This window comes from Cherax quadricarinatus, chromosome 51 (genome assembly GCF_038502225.1).
Source record: "Cherax quadricarinatus isolate ZL_2023a chromosome 51, ASM3850222v1, whole genome shotgun sequence".
NCBI classification, from domain to species: domain Eukaryota; kingdom Metazoa; phylum Arthropoda; class Malacostraca; order Decapoda; family Parastacidae; genus Cherax; species Cherax quadricarinatus.
Window position 1 is genome coordinate 4,989,729 of NC_091342.1, and position 20,309 is coordinate 5,010,037.

A 20,309-nucleotide genomic window follows, 5' to 3' on the forward strand; every position below is an offset into this window, starting at 1 on the left:
GTAAGAATGCGTCATTATTCCCCGCCATTGTCTACGAAGTGTCCGTTGTCACAGCGCTCGAAGACTGCTGTACAAGAACTTAATAAATAAGTATATTTAGGCACACATACACATAAATACAATTATCGTACATAGTGTAAATTACCTAGGATAGCTCCCCCCAAAAGTCAGACAGTGACTTATTTCCACTGGGGTCCTTGACTTATTTCCACGATGGCCAGGTCACCCGAAGCAGTAATATTCCTTCCAAGCACTGATGGCAGGGCTAGAGCCAAGGTTCCTGTCTGAAACTAATTCCAGTCCAACTAGAGGGCGCACTAGTGAGAGAGTTGGAACCGGGGATCCTGAAGCCCACCACTTCCTGCACATCGAAAGGACACGGGTACATTTCCATGCAGATACCCATGCCGGCGAACGTAGCAGCCTCGGGCCGGTTCCAAGTGATGTTGGGGCTCCTGTGGGAGAGATCACACAAGATTACAACTAGTCTTGACCTGTGGCAGTAAAGGCCCAGTCATAACACCTGAAAGATATTACAGCGCCTGGGAGTATATCGATATCGGCCATTTTTACGGTATCGGTATAGGTTAAAAATCAGCCGATACTATTTACAATATTAATATTTCATGTGCTTAAAAATTTAAACATTAACACTCTACCTCACACTGAAACACACAAACACTTATACACACATACACACACGAGCCACAGATGAGTCACGGGGATGTTAGGAAGTATTTCTTCAGTCAGGAGTTATCAGGAAGTAGAATAGTTTGGAAAAATGATGTAGTGGAGGCAAGAGCCATACATAGCTCTAAGAAGAGGCATGATAAAGCTCATGGAGAGTGACCCAGCAAAGGGGCCAGGTGCTATGACTCGACCCCTGCAACCATACACACACACACACACAAAGCTCAGGAAGCAGAGAGAGAGAGGACCTAGTAGCGATGAGTGTAGGGGCGGGGCCAGGAGCTGAGTCTCGACCCCTGCAACCACAATTAGGTGAGCACACACACACACACACACACACACACACACACACACACACACACACACATATATATATATATATATATATATATATATATATATATATATATATATATATATATATATATATATATATATATATATATATACATATATATATATATATATATATATATATATATATATATATATATATATATATATATATATATATATATATATATATATATATATATATATATACAATTTGCCAGACAGTTGGTTTTGATAATTACTGAAGTTCATCTTTTCTTTTATTTAAACGTGAATTTCGGAACGCTCCGACATTTGGAAATTTAGGTTATGACATGTAGATATTGAATGGTCGTCTGAATGTTTCCACTTTTATACTTGTGGCGTCATTTGAGACCTGTATGGGTCGACATCTTCAACAGATTAGGTCTTTTGTTCTTTGTTATTTGTTGTTGTTAGTTATTAATTCTTTGAGCCACGTATACGGGGGGGGGGAGGGGTTGCAAACCTTATCTTGTGGTAAGTTGCTCAAAATTCTTAGTGGTGGAAACTTTCGTTTGTACATGAATCTTAGTCATTTTTGTTGAATTGTTATTGTAAAATTTCTACGAGATTTTCCTGGATCTCATAGTTAGTACGTTATCTATTTTTAATTATAGCATTTTCTCTATCAGATTGTAAATTTCTATCATTTATAGCGGCTGCTTCTTCATAAAGAGGCGGAGTCTTTTATTCACAGTTTCAGTGTTGTATTTTGTGGAGCTAATCCATCCCTTCTTTCACTGCGACTGAAATTTACTGTGAATCTGAATGTACTAATCTGCGTTCTTTGCAGAGCTATAGCATTTATCATCGTAGAATTAGCTAATACGGTGTCGATTAATATCTTACTGTATATAGGTGTGACAATGTGTTCTGAGGCTGATCGCAACCGGTGTGTTTAGGCCAGTTAGCTTTTGGCCATATTTGTTTTGATATTGTGGAAAATAATGTATTTTCCGAAAAATCCAGCGTATTTTTTTTTATGAAAATTACTGTAATACATTGTATTTAATAAAAATTAATTTGTAAATGAAAAAGAGAATCGAGAGGGAAGCTCTGCGGCTGCGCTGAGGAGCAGGGAGGGGTCGCCATTGTTTTTGAATGTGATACAGGCACGCTAATGAAATGTGCATAATTTTCGTCGCTCTAGGGGTTATATTGGGCTTAAAACCTCTCAAATAGGAGCCGAAATTGTTGGATGTGCAGTCCTGCATAACTTGAGCATTAAGCAGATGGGCAGGGCAGCTCCAGGAACCTCAGATAAGCTATCTAAATTATGTTTGTAATTCTGGCCAGTATTATCATCATAAATTTAGGTAGAGGGGGGGCTCTGTACATGACACACAGTAATCTCCAGACTAATTGATGAGTGTTATAATTATAAATTCTCCTTCTGTTACATAGATGCGTATATGTAATCATTTATTAATTTAATATACAGTCCACATGTTTATATTAAATTTACCAGAATTCTCCAGAATTCCTGGAGGTAAACTCCAGGCTCCAGGTAATATAGGTCAAGAGTGACTTGTGGATATGACAGTAGTAGGTATCGAAGGGGGACATTTTTTGCGACCTAGGTGTCTCAAAATTTCTACTTGTCTATGTAACTTTGATAAATAATAATTATCTTTGTTACTATTTACTGGTATGTATCTATTGAGATGCATCCAGGTAAATTTAATTTTCCACAGATATTAACTTGCTTACTGGAGTGTAGTAACCTGTCAACTTCGTATCCAAGGATTTCGACTATTACGTTTACAGGCCTTTCTCTGGTGGTCATTACTCCTTCGTTTTCAATTAAGCTAGACAGACATCCTGCTGTACCGATTTCGATTTTCTCAGGATTGGTGTTTTTTTCACCACTATCTTTCCCATCTGGCTTTATATTGAAATTCTTCATTGGTTTTCTAACTAGTTTGCACATCTCCGTCTGCTTCGACCAGCAGAGTTTGACGTCACCATGTGTGTGCAGTTATTCATACAGAGTGTAATGACTATCATCATGGATTCGGAGTGGAAGGTCATCGATATACATATTAAAAGTACAGAGCTGAGACATGAGCCGTGTGACTCCATGAAGATGTTTGGTTATAGTTTGGAATAATTCTTCTGTAGGAGAGTAAGTTACTTATGAATCTCAGAAAGGTCCAGTTATGATCATGAATATTTGAACAGTTATAGGTCAGCCCATTGTACCATAAGCTGTCAAATGTTTTATTTACATCTCTCGTTGCTATTAGGGCAATCTGTCTCTCCTTATGAATGCATTCCACTCCGCGGAAAGTGATGTTTATTGCATGTTGTGTACATCTGTGAACTCTGAATTCAAATTGCTTTTCGGTGAATAAAAACGTGGCGATACTCCAGTTAATTATATATTATAATTTTAATATTTTTATATGTTAGTTTCCCCCGGTTTATTTATATGACTCATTACAGCTGATTTAAGAATACTAGGGAAAGAACAGTTGCTAAAATAGAAATATATGCATTCATCAATTATTCTTGTAGTTCACTGGCAGGAATATCAATCACGAAGGTTGTTTTGACAACACAAGGAAAGACCCTGTTGCTACAATAGTGTTACGTACACTCAGAAATGGTTTCGCGGTTCACTGGAAGGAAGTTTACTTTAGAACTTTTAGTCCTGATAGGGATGGAGCTTTATTTTTAGTGCAGAGCTATATGAGCCTTGTGGGTTTAGAGCTTAGTTTTGATTATAATAATTTATTTTTATTATCTTTGATATATACTCTCATCTCCTGCAGGGTAATTGTTCTAAATGGACGCTCCTTTATCAGACTAGTCAGGTCTATGTATGGAGATTAGTAACACTGGTCTCTGGTTACTCTGTGACGGTGTGATACTGTTGGGTAACAGGTGTCCTGTTATTTGCTTCACAGATGATTCCCGACCAAACTCTCTTCATGAGATTTGCTTGTTGTCATCTGTTTTGTCGGTAATTTCTTCTCCATCCTCTTCAATGTACGTGTAATGTGTGGATTTTGTTTTCCCTGGTAGAACGTTGTAGATGTTGAATTCTCCTCTAGAACCTCCCCTGGGTTTCTCTTATAATGTTTAGCCTGTTTAACTGAGCTGTCATTTGTGTTCTCTGTGCTCATATGTTAGGTCATATTCTCTTGCATATTTCTTTCTTCAGACACCTCACTGCCAGACATGTCGCAGCCGGTTTTAATCTCCCAATTTGTGGTTAAATATACATTAACTAAAACTCTGGAAAATAAGATTTTGAACAAAAAAAATTGAAAGAGTCAAGAAATTGACGATTAATATTAAGATGGAACTACAGGAGTTTGTAAAATTGTGGCAGGGTATTCTGTGTTCGCCTCTTTTATAGTCCATTTGATCATTCCTTTCTGTCTCTGAAGATTGAGACACTTATGCAGCATATGGGAATCTTTATTAAGGAAACGTTTCGCCGCACAGTGGCTTCTTTAGTCCAATACAAAACAGAGAGGGGGTAAGGAGAGGAGGAGTTTGAGGTAATCAGTCCCTCAGCCTGGAATCGATGTATTCAGTACTAAGCAGCCAGTGTACACCAATTACCCTCACTTGTCTTTACCATCCCTTTTATTGGCACTACACCTTACACTTACTCTCATTCTACCAAAAAATAACTTGGATACAACAGACGCTCATTTAATACAATACACATCAAAAGCCTATCCATCGCCAGGATATAATATATATACATACATACATACATACATACATACATACATACATACATACATACATACACACACACACACACACACACACACACACACACACACACACACACACACACACACACACACACACACACACACACACACACACACACACACACATCGGCCTGACGACACTGGAGGACAGGAGGGTCAGGGGAGACATGATAACGACATATAAAATACTGCGTGGAATAGACAAGGTGGACAAAGACAGGATGTTCCAGGGAGGGGACACAGAAACAAGAGGCCACAATTGGAAGTTGAAGACACAAATGAGTCAGAGAGATATTAGGAAGTATTTCTTCAGTCATAGAGTTGTAAGGCAGTGGAATAGCCTAGAAAATGACGTAGTGGAGGCAGGAACCATACACAGTTTTAAGACGAGGTTTGATAAAGCTCATGGAGCGGGGAGAGAGAGGGCCCAGTAGCAACCGGTGAAGAGGCGGGGCCAGGAGCTAAGACTCGACCCCTGCAACCACAAATAGGTGAGTACAAATACGTGAGTACACACACACACACACACACACACATATATATATATATATATATATATATATATATATATATATATATATATATATATATATATATATATATATATATATATATGTCGTGCCGAATATGTAAAACTGGTCATTTAGCAAGAACTCATTTAAAATTACGTCCTTTCTGAAATTTTCTCTTATACGTTTAAAGATATATATTTTTCATTGATGTTAATGTAAAAATTTATAATTTTGCACCAAAAGAATCTTAGAAAACTTACTTAACCTTATTATAACAAACGCAATTTATTTTAGCCCAACCCAACTAAATATATTTTAGATTTGTTTACAATAATTTAATACTAAACAAACACAGTGAAATATATATTTTTCGTTAGGTTCAGAATGATTTTGGCGAAATTATTGCATACACAAATTTTCGCTTGTCCTATATGGCAAGATGAGCGTTGCTATTTAAGCCAAAATGGCAAGTTCTGCCTATTCGGCACGACATATATATATACAGGCGATCTTAGCAATGCAGAACAAGCTACATTGGGATGGAAATCTTTACCTCTAGATCTTTCACACTCGTGCGTCGTCAGGAGCTATGCAGTGTTGCAAGACAGCAACAAAGAGGAAAAATTCTCTGAGGCAAGGCAGAAGGTATCACTGATACCTTCTGCCTTGCCTCAGAGAATTTCCCCTCCTATCTTTTGCTATCTTGCAGCATTGCATAGCTCCTGATGATGCACGAGTGTGAAACATTTAGAGCTAAAGATTTCCATCACAATGTAGCTTGTTCTGCATACTTCTTGAGGTGTATGTGTCTGCATGCTCAGAGTTTATTTTAATACCTACTAGAGGTTATATGCAGCTTTAACGACCCTCGTGCAGTCGATTGACTTTTGCCAATTAGAAATTGCACTCAAAAGCTTCTCTTTGTGGTACTCCTACTTGGCTGTGTGGCACTCACCTAAACCAGGATGCAATAAGTCTGTCCAGGAAGCGGTCGTGGTCTCGGTTGGCCCAGGTTTCCATCTCACACACGAACTGTAGTGGACAGTCCACGAAAACTATCGATGCTCCCACCTGCAGGTAAACCACGATTTAGGGGTTATTTGTATGCTATTTTTAACACTCAATGTAAACCTGCGCTCTACTAAGTTTTAAATTAGCGTTGCAGTGTAGATTTGTATTATAAACCAGTGTAATAATGTAGTTATTTAAGTGTTGTACCATATTTAAACAAAAATTATTAGGTGATTGTCTCAAGATTGGAGGTATTTTGTGTATTTTATTAAAAAAAAATTCAAAATAATATAAAATTTATTAGCACATCAGGGGTAAATTATTATAACTATTGTCATTAAACTGGAGATGCTAGCCTTCACAAACCATAATTGCTCACTGGAAATGATAACGTAGGAATATTATACATCACATTAGAAATGTGAGGGAAGTCTCACATATATGTTCGGTGTGTTTACGTGGTTCTCAGTGAAATTTCACGTCCAAAATGGCCGACAAGATAGGAGTAAACCAAGACGCCACATGCAAAACTTCAATAGCAGCTGAGGGGTTGAGGGGGCAGATTATTAGTACACGGCTATTTTGTATTTTATATCAGGTGTCAAAACAGGAGTGAGTGAATTGTGGGAGAGGCACTGGGCAGCTCATTCAGCCAATATCAGAGAGTTGAGGAGCAGATGGGGTTTGTCTGACACCAGGTATTTGGAGTCCGACTCTAGCTCTACTGGAACGAAGCCTTTGAGGGTTAGATCAGGTAAGATTCGTCAGGAAACAGGACAAGTGTTTCATGACGCGGGTCTCAGTCATAAGATGACCTGCCACTGGAGCTTATGGTCATCTGACCGAGGCCTTCCGCTGGCTTACATGTCCATCCCTTAACAGTTATAATTTACCCTTCGAAGCTCTCGTAGCTGCTGCAGTGGTGCAATGCTTAACGGTATCCTCATCACCCTACTGAGTCTCCCAGCTCGAGCTGATAGATTTCATTACTTGATGTAAGAAATCCTTCTGGCTTGATAGCTTTTGTTCCCACTATGAAACTGTCATATAGAGTTGGAAAAAAGGCACACTGCTGATGTACAGAATTTTGTTATTAAAAAATAGTGCATTGCCTGACGTCCCTATCTCCCGGCTCAGGCTGATAAATATCACTACCTCATCTATGAAATCCATCCTGTTAGATGGGAAACAGTGCTACCTTTTATCACAACATAAGTAACGCATAGAAGAGCGTAGCGGGTCTTAATCAAATGATGACCCGGCAATGGAGCTTTTGGTCGTCTGACCGAGGCCTTCCGCTGGTTTACCGGTCCACCCCTTTAAAAATTATGGTCATAGTTAGAATCACTTATAAATCTTTTATGTGAACCTGAGCTCCCATAACGTTCACTTCATAGATACCCCAACTAATTAGGTACACAGAGAGGAATATATCTTACAAAGTAAATACATCGAGATTACTTGAGGGAGAAAAGTATTCTTGATTGGTGTACATGTGAAAGGCAGTCTCAGTGACCCTCGTGCAGTTGACAGGCTTAAAACTTAAAAAAAAAAAAACAATTGCATAGAAACCATGTACAAATTTTGTTATACGAGGAGATAACCTAGGTGAGAGAGCGTTCATGTGGCTGAATGAACTGTATACCTGGAGAGGGTTTCGGGGAGGAGGGGGTCAACGTCCCCGCGGCCCGGTCTGAGACCAGGCCTCGTTGTGGATCAGGGTCTGATCAGTCAGGCTCTTACTGCTGGCCGCACGCAGACTGACGTAGGAACCACAGCCCAGCTGGTCAGATACTGATTTTAGGTGCCTGTCCAGCGCCTTCTTGAAAACAACCAGGGGTCTATTGGTAATCCGTCTTATGTATGCTGATAGGCAGCTGAACAGTCTTGGGCCCTTGGCATTTATTGTGTTGTCTCGGTGTACTCGTGGCGCCCCTGTTTTTCATTGGGGGAATGTTGCATCTCCTGCCAAGTCTTTTGCTTTCATAGTGATTTTCGTGTACAAGTTTGGTATCACTCCCCCTAGGATTTTCCAAGTGTATATTATCATGTATCTTTCTCGCCTGCGTTCCAGTGAACAAAAATCAAGGGACTTCAACCGTTCCCAGTAATTTAGGTGCTTTATCGTACTTTCGTGTGACTTGAAATTCCTTTGTATACTCTCAAGGTCAGCAATTTCGTCTGCATTGAAGGGGGCAGTTAGTATACAGCAGTATTCCAGCCTAGAGAAAACAAGAGATTTGAAGAGAATCATCATGGGCTTTGCATCCCTAGTTTTGAAGGTTCTCAGTATCCATCTTATCATTTTTCTAGCAGATACGGTAGATACATTGTTGTGGTCTTTGAAGGTGAGATCCTCTGACATTATCAATCCCAGGTCCTTCACATTACTTTTCGCTCTATTGTATGGTTAGAATTTGTTGTATACCCTGATACAGTTTTAATTTCCTCAAGTTTTCCACATCTGAGTAGTTGAAATTTCTCTTCATTGAACTTTATACTGTTTTGAGTGGCCCATTTGAAGATTTGTATGATGTCCGCTTGGAGTCTTGCTGTGTCTCCGTTGGAGGACACTTTCATGATAATTCGGGTGTTATCTGCAAAGGAAGACACAGAGCTATGGCTTACATCTCTATGTCAGATATGAGGATGAGGAATAGGATGGGAGTGAGTACCGTGCCTTGTGGAACAGAGCTTTTCACTCTAGCTGCCTCAGACTTTACTCTGTTTACTATTACTCTTTGTGTTCTATTTGATAGGAAGTTATAGATCCATCTACCAACTTTTTCTGTTATTCTTTTTTTTGTGCGCTATTACACCATGGTCGCACTTGTTGAAGGTTTTCGCAAAGTCTGTGCATACTACATCTGTATTTTGTTTATCCTCTATAGCATCCAGGACCATGTCATGGTGATCCAATAGCTGGGACAGAAAGGAGCCACCTGCTCTAAACCCGTGTTGCCCTGGGTTGTGTAATTGATTGGCATCTAGATGGGTGGCGATCTTGCTTCTTAGAACCCTCTCAAAGATTTTTATGATATGGGATGTTAGTGCTATCGGTCTGTAGTTCTTTGCAATTGCTTTACTGCCCCCTTTTTATTATGGGTCCATCCTTGGTTATTCTATGGGTTATGCTGGGTAATTTACACAATGTATGATAATGGTACTTATGTGTACCTGTGCCTAAATAAACTTACTTATTATTACATTTAAAAAGGTACAAACGCACGAAATCATTATTAGTGACAATTCGTAATTAATGTCGTTTTACTTTTTGTAATGACTCACATGACCTAACAGCCTGGTTGATCAGACCCTGATCCACCACCGGGCCACGGGCACGTTGACCCCCCGAAACCCTCTCCATGTATACATATTCACCTATGAAAATATTACCTTATATTTATTATTACACTGTAAAAATCGTTCTTGACTAATAATACAAGAGAGCAGTTGAACATGAACTCTAAATTTTAAGTATATATATATATATATATATATATATATATATATATATATATATATATATATATATATATATATATATATATATATATATATATATATATATAAACTTTCCCCGCTACCCTAAGTAAAATTTAAAATTCGTGTACATTTGTAAATGTAATTGTAAAGTGATTTACATAAATACTAAATATATGTCATCTTATCTTTCTTACAAATGTATATCATTCCTCTGTAACTCTACACATTTCTTTGCATTATTATTTTTGGAATCATATTAATATCTTTAACCTCCCTTCATCCTTTCTAAAATTTTAGTATGAATATTGTATATATGTACACTAGGGTGTAATTTATAATGCATGTGATGAATCCGTATTCTTGTCTTCAAATTATCTATCCGTCTCTCATGGCACTTTGCACTCTCTATTATCACAAATTGTATTTATATATTGTAATTTAATTATCGTCCTACGACTTCCTCGGCAATCATATTTTCTGACTCAGTGTCATTAAGAAGTGTAACTCACTCTGGTGTCGGCTCTGCGATCTCTGGCGGTGTTAGGGTTTCCCCCTCTGTTGGCGAAGTCGAGATCGATTTCGATGGGCAGGCCACCATTAGCGTAGATTGCTACTAACTGGAGAAATAAAGCGCAAGCCACCAGGAACTGTAGAAAAGACAGTTCTCCTATCAAGAAGCCAGAAGTGTTACTGGGAGTGACTTGGACAGACTCGATGACAGCCTGGACAAGGGTCAGCCAGTTGCTGACTACCAGCAGGAGCTGCAGTACAGCAGCTCCCTTCCTTCCACCGCTCCACATAACGTCCACATTAAATTTCCTCACAGATCTATCATAAGACAATGTCCTGTGACACACGTGAGAATAAGGATTCTGAAAGACTATTCTCAGACATCATGCCACAATGGAACTGCCCCATCCACTGACTACAGTTCTGTTACACAAACACCTCACCCACAAATTATTCATTATTCTCTTCTTTATATTCATATCAGCACACATCGAACACAAATATGACTGCCAGTGCAGATGACTATCCTCGTTTCTTTGGTAATTTTATGATGGTTCCCTCATGAAACCAATTATAAGGAGATTCTTCCTTTGATATAATGTATGATTATTGGAAGGAGGGCGGAAGGAGTGAAACAAGGCAGGACTCTTCATACAGGTGGGAAGGTTATAACTATTAGGAAGGAAACATCACAAGTCAACGTTCAGACTTAACCATTTCTCCCGAAATCTTTGAATTATTGAATTATTTCGTGAATAGATACAATTAGTGTAGAATATAATAAATCTACGAATTATATGATACATGCTACATTTTTTACTTGAAGATTTAGTTACCTTGAGCTTCAAGTACAGGACGAAACAAAATAAAAGGAAATGAAAGATGTAGGAAGCCAAGACGTGTTCCCTTCTTCCTGGACCAGTTACACATTATTGCACCTTTAAATAATGTAAATTTGTCTTTTAAATGACGAATACATAATAATATTTCCCACAAGAAAATTTACAGCCAGAGTGAAAGACAATGCTGCCTTATGTGTAAGTGATTTACTGCACACGAACTGGGAAATATAATATATAAAACGCCAATATTGAATTATACTGCAGGTTTCTTGCAACCTGCCCAGGACCTCCTGAGTTAGCCCATGAAAGACGGTTACAAAATCCATATCTAGGTTATGAATTATAATCTTAAGAACTAAAAGGCCAGGGCAGTATCTTACAAAGCTGGGCACATTCCTCGTGAGATACTGTTATTCTAGCAAGCAAGACCGTTATTATGAGAGGGGTCAGCAAGCCAACACACATTTGTATTCCCACCCCAACTAATTTTTCTGTTACCAAGTAAAGATTACCACCCAAGAGAAAAGTTGAAGGATCTACTTTTATTCTTCCACAATAATTTCAGATACATGGTAATACACTAGACCAGCCAATCCATTTACCAAGCTACTGTATATATGCGTTTCAGTCTTCGCTCGAGTCTGTCGCTCGACAGCAAGATGACTAGTACAAGTGCAGTGATGCACAGCCCCTGGGCATCACTGCACACAAGATGACTAGTGATGCACAGCCCCTGGGCAGTATCCCCATGTCTCATAAGCCCAGCCCATGGGCATCACTGCACGCAAGATGACTAGTACAAGTGCAGTGATGCACAGCCCCTGGGCATCACTGCACACAAGATGACTAGTACAAGTGCAGTGATGCACAGCCCCTGGGCATCACTGCACACAAGATGACTAGTACAAGTGCAGTGATGCACAGCCCCTGGGCATCACTGCACACAAGATGACTAGTACAAGTGCAGTGATGCACAGCCCCTGGGCATCACTGCACGCAAGATGACTAGTACAAGTGCAGTGATGCCCAGCCCCTGGGCATCACTGCACGCAAGATGACTAGTACAAGTGCAGTGATGCCCAGCCCCTGGGCATCACTGCACACAGGATAACTAGTACATGGCAAGCATAAAATTCTAATACAATGCAATATACAATAATTCATGTGTGTGAGATTATGTGTGTTTGTGTATGTATGTGTGTGTGTGTTTGTGTGTGTGTGTGTGTGTGTGTGTGTGTGTGTGTGTGTGTGTGTGTGTGTGTGTGTGTGTGTGTGTGTGTGTGTGTGTGTATGTGTGTGTGTGTGTGTGTGTGTGTGTATGGTGGCCCGGTGGCCTGGTGGCTAAAGCTCCCGCTTCACACACGGAGGGCCCGGGTTCGATTCCCGGCGGGTGGAAACATTCGACACGTTTCCTTACACCTGTTGTCCTGTTCACCTAGCAGCAAATAGGTACCTGGGTGTTAGTCGACTGGTGTGGGTCGCATCCTGGGGGACAAGATTAAGGACCCCAATGGAAATAAGTTAGACAGTCCTCGATGACGCACTGACTTTCTTGGGTTATCCTGGGTGGCTAACCCTCCGGGGTTAAAAATCCGAACGAAATCTTATCTTATCTTATCTTATGTGTGTGTGTGTGTGTGTTTGTGTATGTATGCACCAACGTATAACCACCTGCGTATGCTTACGTATACTTACCTATTTGTGTGCATATGTATATATATGTCAGTATTGTTGCGTTTATATATGTGATTATATAGATCAATGTGCATAAGTGTGTGTGAATGATACGCACTTTCGTGCATGTATATGAGTTCGTATGTATTGTGTACACATGTATGCAAATTCGTGTACATATATGTATCTAAATTTGTGTACATATATGTTGGTACGTGATTTTTGTATGTTTACGTGGACGAATGTATACTTGTGCATATGTATGCATATCTGTACACGTGCTTTCGTATGTGTGTGTGCATATGTATGCTTGTTGTTAGGTAAGACACATATGCAACAGTTAGGTATCTTTATTTCGAAACGTTTCGCCTACACAGTAGGCTTCTTCAGTCGAGTACAGAAAAGTTGATAGAAGCAGAAGAGACTAGAAGACGATGTAATCAGTCCATCACCCTTAAAGTTTTGAGGTGGTCAGTCCCTCAGTCTGGAGAAGAACATTGTTCCAAAGTTTGATGGACTGATTACATCGTCTTCAAGTCTCTTCTGCTTCTATCAACTTTTCTGTACTCGACTGAAGAAGCCTACTGTGTAGGCGAAACGTTTCGAAATAAAGATACCTAACTGTTGCATATGTGTCTTACCTAACAACCTGTCGGTATTTTATACCATTTTAATGATCATGTATGCTTGTGTATGTATGTGTATGTCTATGCTTCTATCTGTATGTGCGTTTATGTATATATGTGTACGTGTGAATGTATAAACACCATCCCTTCATCCATAAGAGGGATCGGGCAGAGGATGGGTATGAAATGACTACCGCCCACAGGATGAATGCTTGATGACTTCTACTGACAGGATGGGTATGAAGTAGCTACCCTTCAGAGGATGGGCATGGCGTGACAACTCATCAGAGGATGGGCACGGCGTGACAACTCATCAGAGGATGGGCACGGCGTGACAACTCATCAGAGGATGGGCACGGCGTGACAACTCATCAGAGGATGGGCATGGCGTGACAACTCATCAGAGGATGGGCATGGCGTGACAACTCATCAGAGGATGGGCACGGCGTGACAACTCATCAGAGGATGGGCACGGCGTGACAACTCATCAGAGGATGGGCACGGCGTGACAACCTGGCAGAATATGATTACGGCTTTATTACATCATGTACCTTTGCGCTGAGCATTCGAGGTTCAATCCCCGACAGGGTGGAAACACTGGGAGTTTCCTTACACCTGCTGTCCTCGTTCACTTAGCAGGCAAGTAGGTACCCAGGGTATTAGTCGACTGGTGTGGGTCGCATCCTGGGAGACAAGATTGAAGGACCCCCAATGGAAATAAGACAGAATTCTCCATGACGCACTGACTTCCTTGGGTTATCCTGGGTGGCTAACCCCCCACGGTTAAAAATCCGAACAATGTTTTATCGTGGAAATTAACTCGCATTTATACTGACGAGCCTAGTTACATTTTATGAATTTTAGAAGAATGAGAAAAATAATAGATCATCTGAAGAATTAGCACCCCCCCCCCGGGTTAAGGAAAATAGTTAATTATGCACTCTCTTAGATTAGATAAATTAAAACATTTATTATTATGTATTTTTTACAAAATTAAGGCAAGTTGCAAGGTTAGTTTTGGTGCAAAACAAACAACAAAAATTGTAAAGAAATTGTTACAAAATTTTATTTACCTGTTTTCCTTTGGATAGAATTTTCAGGTAATAATAATAATAATAATAATAATAATAATAATAATAATAATAATAATAATAATAATAATAATAATAATAATAATAATAATCTAGAGATACAACAAAAGGATGTCTTTATTAGTACTATGTTTCACTTTTATTGCTTTTTTTAAGTTCCTTGATTTCAAGATACTTTCTTTTTACTACTTGCCGGCTACAGCAAACTTCAATTAAACCAGAGTAACTTACGCGATTATCAGCTCGGGGATTTCTGGTTTGGCCGGCGACTGTGTTAGGGAAGCCTAGATCAACCTCAACGGGCAGCACACCCTCAGCATAGAGCACTACGAACATGATGAAGATGAGGCTGCCCATGATGAACTGCATCCATGACAACTCTCCCAGTTGGAAACCATAGACGCTGGTGGGGGACACCTGGATCTCTTCAACGGTAGCATGAACGAGAGTCACACATGTGCTACAAAACACCAGAAGAACCATCACAACTTTTCCCTTCCATCCACCACTCCATATACTTTCTACCATCATTTTAGCAGATCAATGACGATGGTCCCAGCTGATTCACCCGGCTACCACACTACTATTTTAATTCATTGCTACATGTAACTCAAGTCATACTCATTAGGTTCTTTGATTTCCAACAAATAAAGTGGACTGTTCAAGTAATCAAAAGTTCATTTTTTTCTGTTTCGTTGTGTCACTAAGTATCTTGATGGAGGTACCACTGGGGAAACTACCACTGGTGAAGCCACCTCTGCCGGAGATACCACTGAAAACAGAAGGAAAGATGAAGACTAATGGTGGTGGGGCTGCTAGTAGAGGCCAAGAGGTAGGACTCCAACCCTCCAGGGGGAGCCAGAGAGGCAGGTACACCACCACGACAATCAAATTTATCTTTCTTTTCGTACATCTCTGCATTATTACATCGGAAATATTAGAAGACATTATAGACTACGAATTATATGATACGCATTATGTGATTCTCGATTAATATTTAAATGCAACATGAAACAAAACAAAATATATTAAAACAGGGTGAGAACATCTTCGTATGTTTACACAAGCTGCCGTGACTCTCACTATATGGATCAAACACCCATTGACGGTTAATTCACCATTAAAACCATGCTGTTTCTTGCTTGATGTAGCAGCCATGGAGGACATTATTCAGCGAGACAATAACATTAAGAGTCAGGGTGTGATATAACGCTGATAAATGGGTTGTACAGAAGAGTCAGGGTAATGTACACAAACACTGGCCAGCACTTGCCCCTAATTCCTTCCCACAGAGAACCTACTGACCTAAGCTGCTTATGAAATGTAAATAAGAATTATTCATTAATATTACAGATACTGGAGCACAAACGATTGGTATGCATCGAGTGGTCGAGAAATATTTTATCAGACAGAGTACAAGTAATTCGTCAGAGAGATGTTTATTATGCACACTGAAACATTTAGAAATAAGTTTACCTATATCACTTATGGGTTTGGGAATTTATCCGAGGTGAATGTTTGCAATATAGTTGTATACGCAAACTCCAGGTATAAGAGTAGGATCCTCTTTTTTTTATGAGCGATAAGATTTTGCTTTGATTTTTAACCCTGGAGGGTTAGCCACCCAGGATAACCCAAGAAAGTCTGTGTGTCATCAAGGGACTGTTTATCTTCTTCCCATTAGGGTCCCTCAAGCTTGTCCCCCAGGATGTGACCCACACCGTCGACTAACACCCAGGTACCAACTTGCTTGCTAGGTGAAAGGGGACAGCAGGTGTAAGGATACACGCGCAATGTTTCCACTTACCTGTGAAACCAAGATACTGTAACCAGATACATGCACAAGATGTGTATACCGCTGTGTCTATACACCAAGAGTGTATAGACACCAAGAGTGTATAGACACCAAGAGTGTATAGACATTTACCTGGAGTTTACCTGGAGAGAGTTCCGGGGGTCAACGCCCCCGCGGCCCGGTCTGTGACCAGGCCTCCTGGTGGATCAGAGCCTGATCAACCAGGCTGTTACTGCTGGCTGCACGCAATCCAACGTACGAGCCACAGCCCGGCTGGTCAGGTACCGACTTTAGGTGCTTGTCCAGTGCCAGCTTGAAGACTGCCATGGGTCTGTTGGTAATCCCCCTTATGTATGCTGGGACGCAGTTGAACAGTCTCGGGCCCCTGACACTTACTGCATTGTCTCTTAACGTGCTAGTGACACCCGTGCTTTCCATTGGGGGGATGTTGCATCATCTGCCAAGTCTTTTGCTTTCGTTGTGAGTGATTTTCGTGTGCAAGTTCGGTACTAGTCCCTCTAGGATTTTCCAGGTGTATATAATCAAGTATCTCCCACCTTCGTTCCAGGGAATACAGGTTTAGGAACCTCAAGCGCTCCCAATAATTGAGGTGTTTTATCTCCGTTACGCTTGCCGTGAAGGTTCTTTGTACATTTTCTAGGTCAGCAATTTCACCTGCCTTGAAAGGTGCTGTTAGTGTGCAGCAGTATTCCAGCCTAGATAGAACAAGCTACCTGAAGAGTGTCATCATGGGCTTGGCATCCCTAGTTTTGAAGGTTCTCATTATCCATCCTGTCATTTTTTTAGCAGATGCGATTGATACAGTGTTACGGTCCTTGAAGGTGAGATCCTCCGACATGATCACTCCCAGGTCTTTGACGTTGGTTTTTCGCTCTATTTTGTGGCAGGAATTTGTTTTGTACTCTGATGAAGTTTTAATTTCCTCATGTTTATCATATCGGAGTAATTGAAATTTCTCATCGTTGAACTTCATATTGTTTTCTGCAGCCCATTGATATCATGTGGGAGTTCGACACGTGGATTAGGTAAGAAATACTCACGTAGGCTGGTATTACGTATAATTACAGATAATGTGGGTAGCGCCCTTACAGCCGTAACCTATCTCTCTCGCTCCTCTCGTAACACTGACCGACTGGCCGCCCACAGTACCCAGTGAGAGGGTCTTTGAATAATGCCAGGTCAGCGCAATATGAGTTCAGATAGTGACTCAGGCAGAGACGGTTGGTCGTTGAGTCAACGGTACACTGGTTACTGGTAACTGGTTACTACTACTAAGAGCTCGGCGATGCTAACGTATGTCGTCCCGACATACAACTAATACAAACTAGAGATGGCAGGTGTACGGCTTGGGCTGATTCTATACAATGTCAAAGTACACAACAATTAAACATTATAACATACATAAGTAGAACATTGGAATGGAAGCTTACGTAACTGAAACTGTAATGCAATACAAGGTATAATATAGCACAACTTAAAACTCAACAAATGAACATCGAACTCAACGTTGAGATTACAAGTGATAAAAAAAAATTTGATCGATCGATCTGTATTCATGTGATCTACGGATTCTGAGGGAGGAATATATACAAAGAAAGAGTGTTTAACAGAAAGGCAGATTCGGTGCACTCAAATCTAGACTGTTAACTCTCAGAACGCGGAGAGAACATGAACACAAAAAAAAAAATTCTTGAATACTGATAAGTTGATACTGTAATTATTCATCTATACAGGTTATTTACATTTAACCCCAACTCTGCTAGGGTGAGATTGACATATGCAGAATGGGTGTCATCTCTGGGAGGATCAAACTCTGTAGCCTTAGCTAACTCATGCTGTATTTGAGGCAAATCTGAATTGGAAGTTACAAATGATACTTGAGGATTTCTCAATACCTGTCGTGTACGTAGGGAATAACGACATTCAGGTTGATCATCTGACTGAGTATCAGAGGAAGAGAGTACAGGATCAGGAGGATTGTCAGAGTCTGTCACATTAGTCTGGGTTGGAACATCATTATCATCACATACTAACTTCATATGATCCAAATGCGATTCTTTATACTGACCAGTACTAATCTCTCTAACCTTATACTTATTACCAGTGATATGTTCAACTACTCGATAAGGACCAACAAACTTTTGATCAAGCTTTGGCATTGCAGACGTTTTGTTAAAGTTAATCAGCATAACTCTCGAACCTACTTTGATTTTGGATGGCTTTGCTCGAGTGTTTGCGACTCTTGTAAATTCTGCTGTTGATTTATGAAGTGTTTCACGGATTCTTCTAAAAACACTTTGAGCTAAGCTGGTACGAGTTGCTATGAAATCATCAGGGTTGTAATTTGGTTTCGGATTAGAATATAACAACTCATAAGGCAAACGTTTATCTACACCATACAATGCATAATGTGGAGTGTCACCTATAGAAACATTGTAAGCAGAATTTATAGCACACTGCACATCAGGTATAACTTCATCCCAAGTTTCACTGTTGGGATTGATAGTGGCTCTCAAGACATCAAGTACTTTCTTATTGGTTCGTTCTGCTAACCCATTGCTGGCAGGATGATGAGGAACAATGGTGGATTTAGAGATCTTGTACAAGGTACACAAATTTTCAAGAATCTCATTACAGAATTCACCTCCATTATCTGTTACTAGGGACTTAGGGGTGGTATGCCTGCAGATAATGCGTTCTTTAAACGCTTTAGCTACTGTCTCGGCAGTCTTATCTGCAATAGGAACTAACTCACAATATCTGGTGAAATGGTCTACCATAACACACAGATGTTTGTTACCTTGGAGGGAACATTGGAAATTAGTTAACAAATCTAGCGCAACTCTTTCCCAAGGTTCGCTAGTAGTTGGATACACTTGGATTGGATTAGGACCATTAGCATTGCCTTTATGTTGCATGCAGACACTACATTTCTTAACATTCTCAGAAATATCAGTTGCCATACGAGGCCAAAAGTATTTCAATCTGGCTTGTTTTACTGAACGATCCATACCAGGGTGTGCAACACCTGGTACATCGTGAACTAGCTGTAAGGCTACATTCACTAGTGACTGTGGAATTACTAACTGGTATACTCTTCTTCTAGGAGTACCCAACTCGGCTGTTCGATACAGTAATTCTTTGTTCATGACAAAGTCACTGATGGGTGCTGGTGGCTTCACAGTCAGAATAAGATCTTCCTGGAGCAGGAATCGAATCACACCAGACCACATGGGATCTGTTCGTTGAGCATTCTTTACATCTTCAGCACTAAATGGAGGGTCTGCAGTTACTATACTAACATGTCGCGATAAGGCATCTGCGACTACATTTGACTTGCCAGGTAAATGCTCAAAGGTGGGATTGAACTCTTGGATAGTCAAGGTCCATCTGGCTAACCTTCCAGTAGGTTGTTTGTTCTGGAATAAGGGTATCAGTGGAGCATGGTCTGTCAAGACATGAACAGAGTACTGATAAATAATGTCTCGGAAGTGCTTTAAAGACCATACTATTGCTAAAGCTTCTTGCTCAGTTACTGTATAATTACGTTCAGCCTTCGTAAGGACTTGGCTAGCAAATGCAACTGCGTTGTACTTGCCATCGGTCTTCTGAGCTAGTACGGCACCTATGCCAATTGAACTAGCATCAGTTGTCAGATAGAAGGGCTTAGAAAAATCTGGAAATTTCAAAATTGGAGCAGAAGTTAGCTTTTCTTTTAGAGTTTGGAATGCTCTTTCTTGACGGAAGGTCCAAACAAAAGGAGCATCTTTCTTAAGCAACTCAGTTAGAGGAGCAGCTATGGAAGAAAAATTGGCAATGAAGGATCTATAAAAACCTGCTAAGCCCACAAAGGATCTTACGGCATCAGCAGTTTTGGGAGTTGGAAAATTTAGTACTGCAGTTACTTTACTTTGGTCAGTCGTAACCCCTCTAGGAGTGACTACGTGACCAAGAAACTTAATT

The 20,309-nt window shown here is 40.2% G+C and overlaps 2 protein-coding genes across 3 annotated transcripts in view; one reads left to right on the plus strand and one right to left on the minus strand.

The window, feature by feature from the left end:
* LOC128694718 (uncharacterized) overlaps positions 1-20,309 on the plus strand; it is a 41,986-nt gene that overhangs the window by 1,300 nt on the left and 20,377 nt on the right. The gene's annotated exons all lie outside the window — the stretch shown is intronic.
* Positions 7-15,356, minus strand: LOC128706429 (uncharacterized). Of its 2 annotated transcripts, none has more exons than XM_070095698.1 (3): positions 14,762-15,356; positions 6,246-6,361; positions 7-455 (listed from the first exon to the last, which is right to left on the minus strand). In XM_070095698.1, the coding sequence occupies exons 1-3, from the start codon at positions 15,059-15,061 to the stop codon at positions 266-268; spliced, it is 606 nt and encodes a 201-aa protein (XP_069951799.1). In that variant the 5' UTR covers positions 15,062-15,356; the 3' UTR covers positions 7-265. The 2 variants fall into 2 exon arrangements, with proteins under 2 accessions (XP_069951799.1, XP_069951800.1); XM_070095699.1 differs by lacking the exon at positions 14,762-15,356 and adding an exon at positions 10,297-11,195.